Source organism: Sphaeramia orbicularis, chromosome 5, assembly GCF_902148855.1.
Source record: "Sphaeramia orbicularis chromosome 5, fSphaOr1.1, whole genome shotgun sequence".
NCBI lineage: Eukaryota > Metazoa > Chordata > Actinopteri > Kurtiformes > Apogonidae > Sphaeramia > Sphaeramia orbicularis.
In genome coordinates, this window is record NC_043961.1 from 758,802 (window position 1) to 773,801 (window position 15,000).

General features: G+C 39.0%; 1 protein-coding gene across 1 annotated transcript in view; it reads right to left on the minus strand.

The window, feature by feature from the left end:
• Positions 1 to 6,795: 6,795 nt before the first annotated feature.
• Positions 6,796 to 15,000, minus strand: part of LOC115419881 (stathmin-3-like) — a 30,375-nt gene continuing 22,170 nt past the window's right edge. Inside the window, 5 exon segments of the mRNA XM_030134946.1 lie at positions 6,796 to 6,899; positions 6,901 to 6,946; positions 6,948 to 6,979; positions 8,573 to 8,751; positions 10,324 to 10,419. Coding sequence (XP_029990806.1) covers positions 6,798 to 6,899; positions 6,901 to 6,946; positions 6,948 to 6,979; positions 8,573 to 8,751; positions 10,324 to 10,419 — 455 coding nt within the window. The 3' untranslated portion in view covers positions 6,796 to 6,797.

Genomic DNA, 15,000 nt, shown 5'->3' on the forward strand with positions numbered 1-15,000 from the left:
GTGGATAATTTTTGGGCTGTTGCACCTCTGGGCCACCTTAGAATAACATGAAGATTGAATCGTCTTAAGAAAAACAAGTGCAGTTTTAATATATTCTGCCTCATTTTCAGTTTGTCATTTACACATGTGTGTTACAATCACACTAAACATTTAGGAACAGGCAGAATATTGGTAAAACTGCATTTACTTTTCTTCAGATGTTTCCGTTTGTTCATATTTGTTCAGATTATTCACATTTTTTGTACATGTATAGTTTGGTAATGGAAACATTTTCATGTAATATAGACTTTTTTTACACCTAAAACACAAAGATAAAATCCGCCGTTGTCATTATTTACAGGTTATTAAATTTTCCTGGTTCTGACCCACTTCAGATCTAATTGGCCTGTATGTGTGTCTGTGGAACCTGAATTCAAATGATTTTGACTCCACTGATTGTTCACATCTTCAGTGTAATTTTGCATTTCACAAATCCATCCTGTGGGCCTGATTGGACCCTTTGGTGGGCCGGATTTGGCCCCCGGGCCGCATGTTTGACACCTGTGTTTTAATGTATTAGTTTCAGTTTGCAGTCGCAGTTTAATGTCATTTATTGCCCCAGAAACATAAAAGCTGTAAATGAGTCAGAGTTTATCTGTGATGGCTGACTTAAATAGAACTGGTCATTTAAATGAGTGTACTTGTATTTATCTGTATGGGGGGGGGGGGGGGGGGGGGGGATCAAACATACAACCCGTGGACCAAAACTGGCCGCCACAGGGTCCCATCCGGCCTGAGGGGTGAATTTATGAAATGACAAAAATCTAATTGAAATATTAACAATCCAGGATGTTAAAGTCGTTTTAGTTCAGGGTCCACACTCAGACCAGTTTGATCTAAAGGGGGTCAGACCAATAACACACCATCAAAAACACCTAGAAATAATGACAACTACAAATCTGTGGCTTTGTTTTAGTGTAAAAAAGTGAAATTAAAGGAAAATATTTGCATTTACAAACTGTTTTTTCATCAATAATCTGAATAACATGAACAGATCTGAACAACCTGAGATGTCTTCAGAAACATAAGTGTAATCTGAAGACTGTTCTTTGTGTTCGTACATATTCAGCGGTGAACGTACTGGTCCGACTGTGCACTAACTGAACCACATTCACCCATCCAGACCCAGTTCTACGTCTGCAGCCGTTCCTAAGTGAATTCTTCTCCACTTTGAACCTTTCTTCAGTGAATTATAAACATCTGCTCTTATATTTGCTCTTTATTTTGTATTCTTCAGTGAAAATCAGGTATTTTCCTGTATTTAATTTACTACCCCGCCCCCCACAAGGGAAGGAAAGAGGTTCAGTTTGTTACCTCCGCCAAGGAGGTTCTGTTTATGCCAGGGTCTGTCCGTCTGTCCGTTAGTGTGCAACATAACTCAAAAAGCTATGGACAGATTTTGATGAAATTTTCAGCGTTTGTTGGAAATGGGATAAGAAAGAAATGATTAACTTTTGGGGGTGATCTGGAAGAAATCCTGGATTCTGGATCACTTTGAAATTTCGTTAACATTGTGGTAAATGGGGCCAAAATTTTCGTTTCCCAATATCTCGCTTAATTATTGACCAAAACTCATGAAATTTAACTCAGGAATTGACAATGGGGTCCTCTATCACATTTCAAAGGCTGATCCGGATCTGATCCAGAAGGCGGATTTTATCTCAATTTATATCAAAAATGGGGGTGCCCTTACTTTTTGGCCTACTGTGCCTTTAATATTAAAGGTAGAAATTTCTGACAAGCGCCATCGTGTAGCTCAGTCAGTTCCGCATCGGGAGTATGCCACCGGATTTCATGTAGCTTTAATACTTCAGGAGCTAGAGCCAGAAGAAAACCGCCATTACGAGAAATGTGATTTTCGTGAATAACTACTGAACTAATAAGGATATAATTATGAATCCAGTTGCTAATGGTATGTTTTCATGGTCAAGGAATCTTAAAATATAGGTCAATAAATATGGGACTAATATTTATGGTGGAAATCACAATATGGGGAATTGTGCAAATCTCATGCAATTTGACTCAGGGATTTACAATTGGGTGTTCTATCAAATGGCAAAGACTGATCCGGATCTTTCAAAAAGTTATGGACAGATTTGGATGAAAATTTCAGGAAATATTGATACTGGCACAAGGAACAAATGATTAAATTTTGGTGGTGATCGGGGGGGGCACTGATCTGCCTTGGCAGAGGTCTGCGCTCTCAGAGTGCTTTTCTAGTTTGTTTGTTTTGAACACTTTAGCAGCAAAACTACTGGTTGAATTCCTACTAGACTGGGTTTATAGTGCAAATGTTTTTATGAATTTTTTAAATCTTTTTTTTCCTCCCATTTCCCTATAACGAGTGAACGTTCACATGTCTGTAGCAGCAAAACTATTGGTTGAATTCAGACCACATTTGGTTTATAGACTGCCAGTAACCCAGAATAGATGTCACTACATTTTTGGAAAAGTAGGTCAAACATCCAATTTTTATGATTTTTTTTTTTTTTTTACCCCATTTACTTATAATGAGCAAAATTTCAAATGTCTATAAAAACATCAATTTTGTTTCAATTTACTTCAAACTTGGCACAAATATAGAGGTAATTAATATACTGACATCAGCACATGCACAGACATGATGACATCACACAATGCACAGACATGATGACATCAGCACATGCACAGACATGATGACATCAACACATGCACAGACTGATGACATCAGCACTGCACAGACATGACATCAACACATGCACAGACATGATGACATCAACACATGCACGGACATGATGACATCAACACATGCACAGACATGATGACATCAGCACATGCACAGACATGATGACATCAACACATGCACAGACATGATCATCACACATGCACAGACATGATGACATCAGCACATGCACAGACATGATGACATCAGCACATGCACAGACATGATGACATCAGCTGGATCGAAGCCAAAATAAGATACAATCTGTGTGAGGGGCGGGGCTTGTTGTGCCTGGAACCACTTGTTGATCATGTAAATGTTCATAAAAGCTCCAGTTAAAGATGAGGGTTATTACATCAAAAACAGAGAAAACAAAGAAAAAGGGACTTTTTCAGTCAAATCTGTCATTAACTGAACATAAACCCAGTGCGTCCGTCCACTGGCGTTAACTCTGTCCTCCTCAGACCCAGGACATGTCAGCAGTACCAGCTTTTCTGGTTTTTTATTAAATAAGTGCCTATTGGAAACATCCTGATGCAACAGTTTTTTCAGATGCAGTTTTTAACATTTGTATGGCATGTCCTTTGTGGTGGACAGTTTTCTTTTCTTTTTTCATATAAAGTTGTGAAATTCTTGTCTGCAAATGTGGACAGAAACCCAGAGCTGGGCCTGAGGAGGTTCAGGGTTTGACTGCTGAATCAGTGTTGTAGAAGATGATGGTGTTTCCATGGTAACCACGGAGCCTCTGAACGTCCAAATGGGTCATATGTGATGACCATGAAAAGATGAAGAACTGTATTTGACACCAGTTATTGACATGTACTGACAGGATTAGAGGATCAGCAGGTATGAACCAGTTTACCTCAGTAAATAGTTTCGGTCACCAGTGTGTGTTTGGGTCTGTAAGGGTTAATGTGTTCACTTCCAGCAGGTTCTGCTCTGTGATGTTTCCTGTTTCCTGTGGGTGTCGAGTTGTTCTAAATGTCTTGTTGGTAAGTCAACATTTACTTCATAGATGACACTGCAGATTAAGTTCATGTTGACGATGTGAGTTTAATGTGTATTTATGAGTGAAACCCCGAGGACTCATCGAGACGCCGACCAATCCTCATTTAGATCCCAGGTGTCAAACGTGTCCCAAGGATGGGAAGAGAGTCGTAGCAGTGCAATCACAGAGCAACAGTGGAACTCCGCACTGACCCTTGTTCACTTCTTCGATTTGTGCTAGGCATAAATTAATTCAATGCAAGGTTATTTACAAGATTCACTACACTAACTCACGATTAGCCAAGATTTATCCCTCTGTAAGTGACGGCTGTGGCCGATGCCATCTCTCTCATGCCGATCACTCTCATATGTTCTGGGCGTGTCCTAACTTGGGACCATTTTGGGCAGAAATATTTCACACACTAACTGCAGCATATGGTTTTTTTGGTGCTCCCAATCCTATGTCTGCAATTTTTGGTGTCTCCCCTGCTTCAAATGTACCGAAAGCGCTGAAGCGGGCTGTAGCATTGACCACACTTAGCCCGAAGGTTGATTCGACGTAACTGGAAGGTCTCCCATCCTCCTTCACATGTCCGGTGGGTACATGAGGTGCTTTACAGTCTTAAGGTTGAAAAGTTGAGAGTTTGTCGTAGAGGCTCAATTAAATCATTTCATACCACTTGGGATCCATTTTTACAGCATTTCAGTTCTTTAAATTTTCCTCAGAATATAGATGATTAAGCATCATTGAGAAAGAGGGGAAAGGAGAGGAAAGGAGGGAATGAGAAATGATGTGTAGTCTTTCCCTTCTCTTATTTCTGTGTACTACACTAACTTTTTACTTTTACAATTTGAGTTCCTTCATCACTATTTATGGTTTCTGTTTTTGGTTTTCTTTTATGTTTTTCCTTATTTTTTATTTATTTATTTATTTATTTATTTTTTGGCCTGTGGGCTGGGTGGGTGGGTGGGATGGGTGTTGACCGTCAGATATGTCATTCTTGATTGTGCATTGACTGTTACGAATTGATGTGTCTGTCGTGTTCATTGAAAATGTTCAATAAATATAGTTGGGAAAAAAAAAAAACATGCGTCCCAAATCTGCCCTCCAAAGGGTCCAGTCTGACCCCTGCAATGAATGTGAAATACAAAAATGACACTGAAGAAATTAACGATCAATGATGTTACAATCATTTTAGGTCATTTCAGGAAAGTGGATCAGAGCAGTAAAATACTATCAGAAAAACCTATAAATACTGAAAACTGGAAATCTGTCTCTTTGTTTTAGTGGAAAAAAAGGAAAATTACACAAAAATGTTAACTTTTACAGACTAGCCTTTAACAAAAAATGTGAATATCTAAAATGTTTTCGGGCGACACGGTGGTGCAGTGGTTAGCACTGGTGCCACACAGACAGAAGGTCCTGGGTTCCATTCCAACACCAGTGGACGGGGGGTGGGACCTTTCTGTGTGCAGTTTGCATGTTCTCCTCGTGTCTGCGTGGTTCTCTCCGGGTACTCCTCCTTCCTCCCACCATCCAAACACATGCACTGATAGGTTAATTGGTTAATCTAAATTGCCCATAGGTGTGAATGTGACAGTGACTGTTTGTCTCTATAGTTCAGCCTGCGATGAACTGGTCACATGTCCAGGGTGAACCCTGCCTTCGCCTCTATGTAGCTGGGATAGGCTCCAAGAGACCCCCATGACCCTAGTGAGGAGAAAGTGGGTTCAGAAATGAATGAATAAAATGTTTTAGGAGAAGTCTGTGGAATTGTAATCATATTCTGCCTGTTCTTATATGTTGTGTGTATTTGTAGATCCACTGTGATCTGTACGTTGGTTCACTTGTAGAAATGATAAGCTGAGGCAGTTCTGTCAGACTCCTGTTAGTTCAGTTCCACATTCAGTCCAGTTTGATCTGCAGTGGGCCGGACCAGTACAATATAACTGTGAAAAAAGGAAAATTCTTTTATGCAGGTTTACATCTACAAGTTTTCTGAAAAATTCTAAATAACATGAACAACTGGAAATGCCTTAAGAAAACAAGTGCAATTTTAAGAATATTGCATATGGCAAATTGCAATATGGCAAAAAAGATTTAGTAACAGGTGGAATATTGGTCCGATTTCATTTACTTTTCTAACACATTTCTGTTTGTTCATATTTGTTCAGGTTATTCACATTTTTTGTAAAAGTATAGTTTGGTAATGTAAATATTTTCATGTAATTTTACTTTTTTTACACCAAAAAAATAGAGAAAATTTGTTGTTGTCATTATTTATAGGTTATTCGGATCATACTTGACTGGTTCTGACCCACTTCAGATCTAACTGGACTGTATGTGTGTGTATGTGGAACCTGAACTCAAATGATTTGGACTCCAGTGATTGTTCATATCTTCAGAGTAATTTTTGCATTTCACAAATTCATCCTGTGGGCCGGATTTGGCCCCCGGGCCACATGTTTGACACCTGTGAACTAAGGCCTAATATTGTTCACAGTGTACTTATTTCACTGACAGATTTTCAGCTTGTTCATATTTGTTCATGTTGTGTTCAAGTACAGTTCGTAGATGTAAACATTTTCAGGACAGAATTGACTTTTTTCAGTCAAAGTTCTTATCCTGTTACTTCTATGATTGTCCTGGTGCGGCCCACTGCAGATCAGATCAGGCTGAACGTGGAACTGAACCAACAGGAGTCTGACAGACCTGCTTTAGACTCAGAACGTGGACCTTCTGTGCACTTCAGTGTTCGTAGGAATCCGCAGCTCCTCCTTCTGATGTTCACTCAGTTCTAATGGCACTCAGTCTGACGCACACATGTCGAATGTTTGGGTTCAAAAAGCTGATGAACATCTTGTTTACAGTCGGTTTGGACTGCTCTGTTACGAACATGACATGTTGTCTCGGTCTGAATGATACAAAGCTGCTGTTGACTTCCTTCCTGACATCACTTCCTGTCACATCCTGCTCAGATTATGACGGTTTTTGAATAAACCTGGACCCTGACCACACCCACCGGCCCCTGACCACACCCACCGGCCCCTGACCACACCCCCCTGTCTCTCAGTCGCTGTTGAGGGCGTTGAGCTGGGCCTGCCGGTTCTCCTTGTTCACCTCCATCTTGAGGATCAGCTTCTCCTCCGTCTTCCTGCTGAAGTTGTGGTTTCTCCTCGCGGGCCTTGAACAGAACCTCCTGCACGTGCTCCCTCTTCGGCCAATTGCTTCAGCACCAGGGCCTCCTGGGACTGGGGGGCGGGGCCAAAGGAAAGGGGAGGAGAGTTCAAAGGTCAAAGGTTAACTGGCCTTATTATTTGGGTCCTCCTCCTCCTCCTGTTCTTCCTCCTCAACCTACTCCTCCTCCCCTCCTCTTCCTTCTCCTCCTGTTCTTCCTCATGCTCCTCCTCCTGCTCCCCCCCCCCCTTAATTCTCATACTCCCCCTCTTCATCCTCCTCTTCATTCATCTACTCCTGCTGCTCCTCCTGCTTCCCCTCCACTGCCTTCTCCTTTTCTTCCTCCCACTCCCCCCTCCTCCTCCTGCTCCCCCTCCTCCTCCATCTCTCCCTTCATCCTCCTCCTCCTGTTCTTCTTCCTCCCCCCCTTCTCCCCCCTTCCCCTCCTCCTCCTCTTCCTCCTCCTCCTCCTCTACTCTATCTCAGTTAACGGTGGCAGATCTTCGTCACAGACTAAAACCAGGACAGTCTGGTTTATTAAAAGTCTGATATCTGAGGAACAGGTGGTTTAAGACGTCGTGCATTAAACCTGTGTTCTCATGATCCATGGGATAATAAAGTAGATTAGAGCAGACAGTAACAGTGGGATTAGATGAAGGAATGTGCTTGTGACATTGACTTCAGTTGTTGTTGTTGTTGTTGTACGTCTGACGCTGTCAACCCTGAGTCATGTGCATCATGTTAAAGATGGTGAATGGACCGACAACAGAATAATAATAATAATATAATAATAATAATAATAATAATAATAAAATAATGATAATATAATAATAATAATAATGATAATATAATGATAATAATAATAATAATAACATAATGATAATAATAATAATGATAATATAATAATGATAATAATAATAATAATGATAATAATATAATAATATAATAATAATAATAGTAATAATAATATAATAATAATAAAAATAATGATATAATATAATAATAATAATAATAATAATATAATAATAATAATAAATGATATAATAATAATAATAATAATAATAAATAATAATAATGATAATAATGATATAATAATAATAATAATAAAATATAACTGTGGATATTGATTTTTTTTGGTTCATTTGTGTCCAGTTTTAATCATTTTGTCCATTTTTATTCATTTCTTTCCTAATTTAATTTCTCATTTTGACTTTTTTTTGACTGTTTTATTCATTTTGTCGTCTATTTTGTAAACGTCTGTCCTTTTTGTTCACTTTGTTGTTTATTTTATTAATTAGGTTGATAAGTTTGATTGTTGTTTTAACCTACATTCATTTTCTACAAGGATTCCATCAAAGTTGAACAAAATAATTTACAACTTCTTATTGAACTTCATTTTTATTTTGCTTATGACTCAGCAGAATCTGAATCCAACAGTGTTTTTTTAAAAATTAATTCTGTCGTCGTTTCCTCGGTTCTTTATGTGATGGTTTGTATGTTGTGTTTTTTCACAGTTTTTCCACATGTTCCTCAGTGTTCCTCAGGTTTTGTCGTCACTGTGCTGAGTTTTATCACAACCAGCTCATCGTTTCAGAGTCTACATCGTGTCAGAACATTATCTAACATGGACATGGATCATCTGGGTTCTGGTTCTGGTCCGTGCTCACCTTCCTCCTCTCCTCGGCCGCCTCCAGCCTCTTCTGGACCTCCTCCAGGGACACCTCCTTCCTCGGGGGGGACGGCAGAGACTGAAGCTGAGGTTTGTCTCCGACCAGATCCAGGTCCTTCAGGATGACCTCGAAGGCTTGGCCCGAAGCCCGCTTATTCATGCCCTTCACCTCCAGGTCTGGGTCCAGAACCAGAACCACCAAAAGGAAACAGTCGGAAACAGGAAACACGGTCGGAAACAGGAAACACAGTCGGAAACAGGAAACACAGTCAGAAACAGGAAACACAGTCAGAAACAGGAAACACAGTCAGAAACATGAAACAGTCGGAAACAGGAAACACAGTCAGAAACATGAAACACAGTCAGAAACAGGAAACAGTCGGAAACAGGAAACACAGTCAGAAACATGAAACAGTCGGAAACAGGAAACACAGTCAGAAACATGAAACACAGTCAGAAACAGGAAACACAGTCGGAAACAGGAAACACAGTCGGAAACAGGAAACACAGTCGGAAACATGAAACACAGTCAGAAACAGGAAACACAGTCAGAAACATGAAACACAGTCAGAAACATGAAACACAGTCAGAAACAGGAAACACAGTCAGAAACATGAAACACAGTCAGAAACATGAAACACAGTCAGAAACAGGAAACACAGTCAGAAACATGAAACACAGTCAGAAACATGAAACACAGTCAGAAACAGGAAACACAGTCAGAAACATGAAACACAGTCAGAAACAGGAAACACAGTCAGAAACAGGAAACACAGTCAGAAACAGGAAACACAGTCAGAAACAGGAAACACAGTCGGAAACAGGAAACACAGTCAGAAACAGGAAACACAGTCAGAAACAGGAAACACAGTCAGAAACAGGAAACACAGTCAGAAACAGGAAACACAGTCAGAAACATGAAACACAGTCGGAAACAGGAAACACAGTCAGAAACAGGAAACACAGTCAGAAACAGGAAACACAGTCAGAAACATGAAACACAGTCGGAAACAGGAAACACAGTCAGAAACATGAAACACAGTCAGAAACATGAAACACAGTCAGAAACAGGAAACACAGTCAGAAACATGAAACACAGTCAGAAACAGGAAACACAGTCAGAAACATGAAACACAGTCAGAAACATGAAACACAGTCAGAAACATGAAACACAGTCAGAAACAGGAAACACAGTCGGAAACAGGAAACACAGTCAGAAACAGGAAACACAGTCAGAAACAGGAAACACAGTCAGAAACAGGAAACACAGTCGGAAACAGGAAACACAGTCAGAAACAGGAAACACAGTCAGAAACAGGAAACACAGTCAGAAACAGGAAACACAGTCAGAAACATGAAACAGTCGGAAACAGGAAACACAGTCAGAAACAGAAGACAGACGGGTTAACAGACAGACGGGTTAACAGACAGACAGGTTAACTGACAGACAGACAGGTTAACTGACAGACAGACAGGTTAAGTGACAGACAGGTTAACAGACAGACAGGTTAACAGACAGACGGGTTGACAGACAGGTTAACTGACAGACGGGTTGACAGACAGACAGGTTAACAGACAGACGGGTTAACAGACAGACAGGTTAACAGACAGACGGGTTAACTGACAGACAGGTTGACAGACAGACGGGTTAACAGACAGACGGGTTAACAGACAGACAGGTTAAGTGACAGACAGGTTAACTGACAGACGGGTTGACAGACAGGTTAACTGACAGACGGGTTAACTGACCTCCGTACTGGTAGAGGCTGTTCTGATGTGGTTTTGTGTAGAAACAGGAGCAGAGCAGAGACAACATGGAAGCCTCCTTCACCTTGTCCACGTAGGCTGAACACGACGACAACAACAACAACACATTCAGAAAAATACCATTTGTTCAAAACAATGGAAAAAACGTAAACATACGTAGAGCCGAGTCCATGAACCGTTAATACCGCTAGAATAAATGAACATTTACTTATTCATTAAAACTCAAACACGTCTAATTTCGCTGATTATTTCTTCATTCCTTGATCATTTTCTTGTTTTTTTATTTATTTATTATTCTAAGTTTTGTTCATTTAATTTAGTTCTTTACAAAGTTATTTTATCCTCGTCTTGGATATTCGGTTCATTTTTTAATTATTTTATTGGTTATTCTGCTCACTTTTGTTCATTTTCTTTATGATTCTGTTCTTTTTCTTCATCATTCTGGTTATTTTCTTACTTATTCGTACATGATTCAACCCCTTGGCCTGTAGACGTTGTTGAGTTTCCGAGGAACACGTTCCTTCTACATGTTCCATAACTCATACGACCCACGCCCATGAGAACAGGTTTGACTCAACACCATTAAACGTGCTGGTCTAAACCTGTCTGTGAACGCATCACCACTGGATGTGAAATCACTGCTGTAGACGCTCAGAGTTCACACTGAACACAAAACACACAGACGCACACTCTGATCTGATCCAGGTGTCATCTGGATCTGTATTTGTTTTGCTTTAAGTAAGTACGTAAAATTCATTTATAAAGCACTTTTCACAGATAAAAATCACAAAGTGCTGTAAATAAACAGGTGCAATAAAACACATAAGAATGATTTCATAAAATAAATAAAGGGATAAATCCATCTACCAAAAGCTTTCCTTCAGACCAGGACGGGGATACTCTGAACATCACAATGTGACTTATCTGAACCTTATCCTGCAAATACACTACGTGGACAAAAGTACTGGGACACGTTGAATTCAGCTGTTTCTTTTCTTACAGGAGTCTGAGATACCAAAAAAATATAAAAGATATAGTTTTATATTGGGATGGTTTTACTTCATTTTTTTCAACTTTAATTTTTTTCCCCCTTTTTTTTTAGTTTTTTTTTTTTTTTTTATGACTATGATTTTAAATGTTTTACCTCTAAAGTTCTAAAATATTTTGGTGCTCTGACCAAGGAATGAAATGACGAAAACTAGAATTGAAACAACATTTTCGTTACTGAAATAAATAAAAACTATGATTACAAGAAAAAACAATAACTGAAACTGCATAGTGTGCTTACAAATGAACTAAAATGCAAATGAATGATGGATCCCAAGTTTTTGTTTTTGTCAATGTCAGATTGATATGAAATCGATTTATTTCGCTCGAGCGATCCGTCAGTTCTCATCACTTGTCATTTAGAGTCATTTTATTGTCCCCACTCTACCTGGCAACATGGAGAGTAGGAAGAGAAGAAAAACTAAAACTAATACCAAACAAGAAAAGCACTCAGAGAGCGCACACCTCCGCCAAGGCAGATCAGTGGGCCCCTCCCCCCACCTCCCAACCCGATCACCACCAATATTAATCATTTCTTCCTTGTGCCAGTATCAATATGTCCTGAAAATTTCATGAAATCCATCCATAACTTTTTCAGTTATCTTGCTAACAAACAAACAAACAAACACACGCACACACACACACACAAAGCAAAGTGATGACAATACCTCCTGGTGGAGGAAACTAAACTAAAACTAAGCATTTAGAAAAAAAAATAAAACTAATACAAATGTGCAAACCTGCATTAAAAACTAATTGAAACTAACTGAGTTAGAGGAAAAAAAAGAGTCAAAACTAAATAAAACTAAACTATGATGAAAAATCCAAAACTATTCGAACCTCGGCTCTGACTGTAAATAATTTTCTGCCACAAGAAACCATCTACTATCTTCACATCTGACTGAAGAAGAAAAATGTCCCATTAAACGTGAAGGAAATATGAATGTTTTTATCTCCTATCATCATGAACAGGACATCTTACAGCTGTAGACATGATGTGTCCCGATATTTTTGTCCATGTAGTTTAGAAACATCAGTATTTCCTTAAAGTTTAATGGGAGATTTTCTTCCTCAGTGGGATGTGGAGAAAGCATGGTTAAATGTGGTAGAAATTATCATTTAATTTAAAGTAAGCAGAAGTAAAAACCCTCTACATTTTGGAAGCAGAAATAACACTTTAAACCAAACTAACCATGCACTGATATTTATCCTGAAATAAACCTGCACATTTTGATCTGGTTTTGTATCCCAGAGCCATTAGTACGGTGGCCCAGAGGTGCAACAGGCCAAAAAATTATCCACTAGACGAAAAAAATTATCTACTACAAGAAAAAAAAGAGAACAGCCCAAAAATTATCCACTAGATGAAAAAATTATCTACTACAAGAAAAAAAAAGAACACCCCAAAAAATTATCCACTAGATGAAAAAATTATCTACTTCAAGAAAAAAAGAGAACAGCCTAAAAAAATTATCCACTATAAGAAAAAAGAGAACAGCCTAAAAAAATTATCCACTACATGAAAAAAATTATCTACTACAAGAAAAAAAAAAAGAGAACAGCCTAAAAAAAATTATCCACTAGATGAAAAAATTATCTACTACAAGAAAAAAAGAGAACAGCCCAAAAAAAATTATCCACTGTAAGAAAAACAAAGAGAACAGCCTAAAATAATTATCCACTAGATGAAAAAAAAAAAATCCCCTATAAGAAAAAAGAGACCAGCCAAAAAATTATCCACTAAAAGAAAAAAAAAAGAGACCAGGCAAAAAAAATTATCTACTGGCCCAAAAAATTATTCACTATGAAAAAAAAAAAGAACAGGTGAAAAAATGTATCTACTATGAGAAAAAAAGAGAGCAGCCCAAAAAAATCCACTATAAGAAAAAAAAAACATCATCCACCTTTTCAATTACGGGGGCGCTGTTTACCCGAAAGGTGTCTTGCTTTAAAATTAAGACCACCACAAAAATAAAAGGACAGGCTGAAAAATTTAAGGCTTTCGGCTAATGTGGCTAATGCTAAGGAAGTACCCCACCGGAAGTGGAGGTCGTGCGCTAAAAAATAAAGTTATTTTAAAATATAGATATTTACATTAATATAGTTTGCAAAGCAGTTAAATGATTAAATACGGTTCCAGTGTCTGCTCAAGGTTAGGCATGTGCGTTAAATGGTTAAGGTTAGGGTTAGGGTATGGTTGGGGTTAGTTTTCAGTGGTAATGGCCCTTGTGTGCACTGTGTGAAGGTTTGTTGCTAAGCTAATGCTAACGCGAAAAGTTGACGGCAACTTTGTGTTATTTTATTTTGAGAGGAGGAGAAGAGGAGCTTCCTGTGGAGCTCCACTATCATGCATCGCCCATTGTTTGCAGGTAGACCTCTCTCCTCAACTCAAACGGAGTGTCTTCACTAACACTAGATCAACAAGGACATTTTGTGGAGATACAGATGTGTGCCGTGGTACCGCAGTGCCTCGGCACCTGGCAACGAGCTGAGCTGTGGTACCGAGCCATGGTACGCGGTGCCGTGCTGGGGTACCTGGCACCGAGCTGCGGCACCGCGGTGCCACGGCAAGTGGTTGGCACCGAGCCGTGGTACCGCGGTACGTCGCGGCACCAGCCGAGGTGCCACGGCATCTCGCGGCACCAGGTGTCGGTGCCGCAATATGCACTCGCTGTCTCTCAACAAATGGGCGATGCCATGATAGTGGAGCTCCACAGGAAGCTCCTCTTCTCCTCCTCTCAAAATAAAATAATTTTAGAACTTCTTGTAGCGAATATTCATCAAAAATGATATTGAATGTCAGGCAGTTGAACAATTCAACACCGTAATCACACAATTGTTTACTCGCACTGGTAGTTCACAAAGTTGCCGTCAACTTTTCGCGTTAGCATTAGCTTAGCAACGAACCTTCACACAGTGCACACAAGGGCCATTTACCACTGAAAACTAACCCCAACCATACCCTAACCCTAACCTTAACCATTTAACGCCCATGCCTAACCTTGAGCAGACACTGGAACCGTATTTATCATTTAACTGCTTTGCAAACTATATTAATGGAAATCTATATTTTAAAATAACTTTATTTTTTAGCGCACGACCTCCACTTCCGGTGGGGTACTTCCTTAGCATTAGCCACATTAGCCGAAAGCCTTAAAATTTTTCAGCCTATCCTTTTTTTTTTGTGGGTCTTAATTTTAAAGCAAGACACCTTTCGGGTAAACAGCGCCCCCGTAATTGAAAAGGTGGATGATGTTTTTTTTTTCTTATAGTGGATATTTTTTGGGCTGCTCTCTTTTTTTTCTCATAGTAGATAATTTTTTTCACCTGTTCATTTTTTTTCTTATAGTGAATAATTTTTTGGGCTAGTAGATAATTTTTTTTGCCTGTTCTCTTTTTTTTTTCTTTTAGTGGATAATTTTTTTTGGCTGGTCTCTTTTCTTTCTTATAAGGGATTTTTTTTTTCATCTAGTGGATAATTTATTTGGGCTGTTCTCTTTTTTTTCTTATAGTGGATAATTTTTTTAGGCTGTTCTCTTTTTTTCTGCAGTAGATAATTTTTTTGTCTAGTGGATAATTTTTTAGGCTGTTCTCTTTTTTTTCCTTATAGTG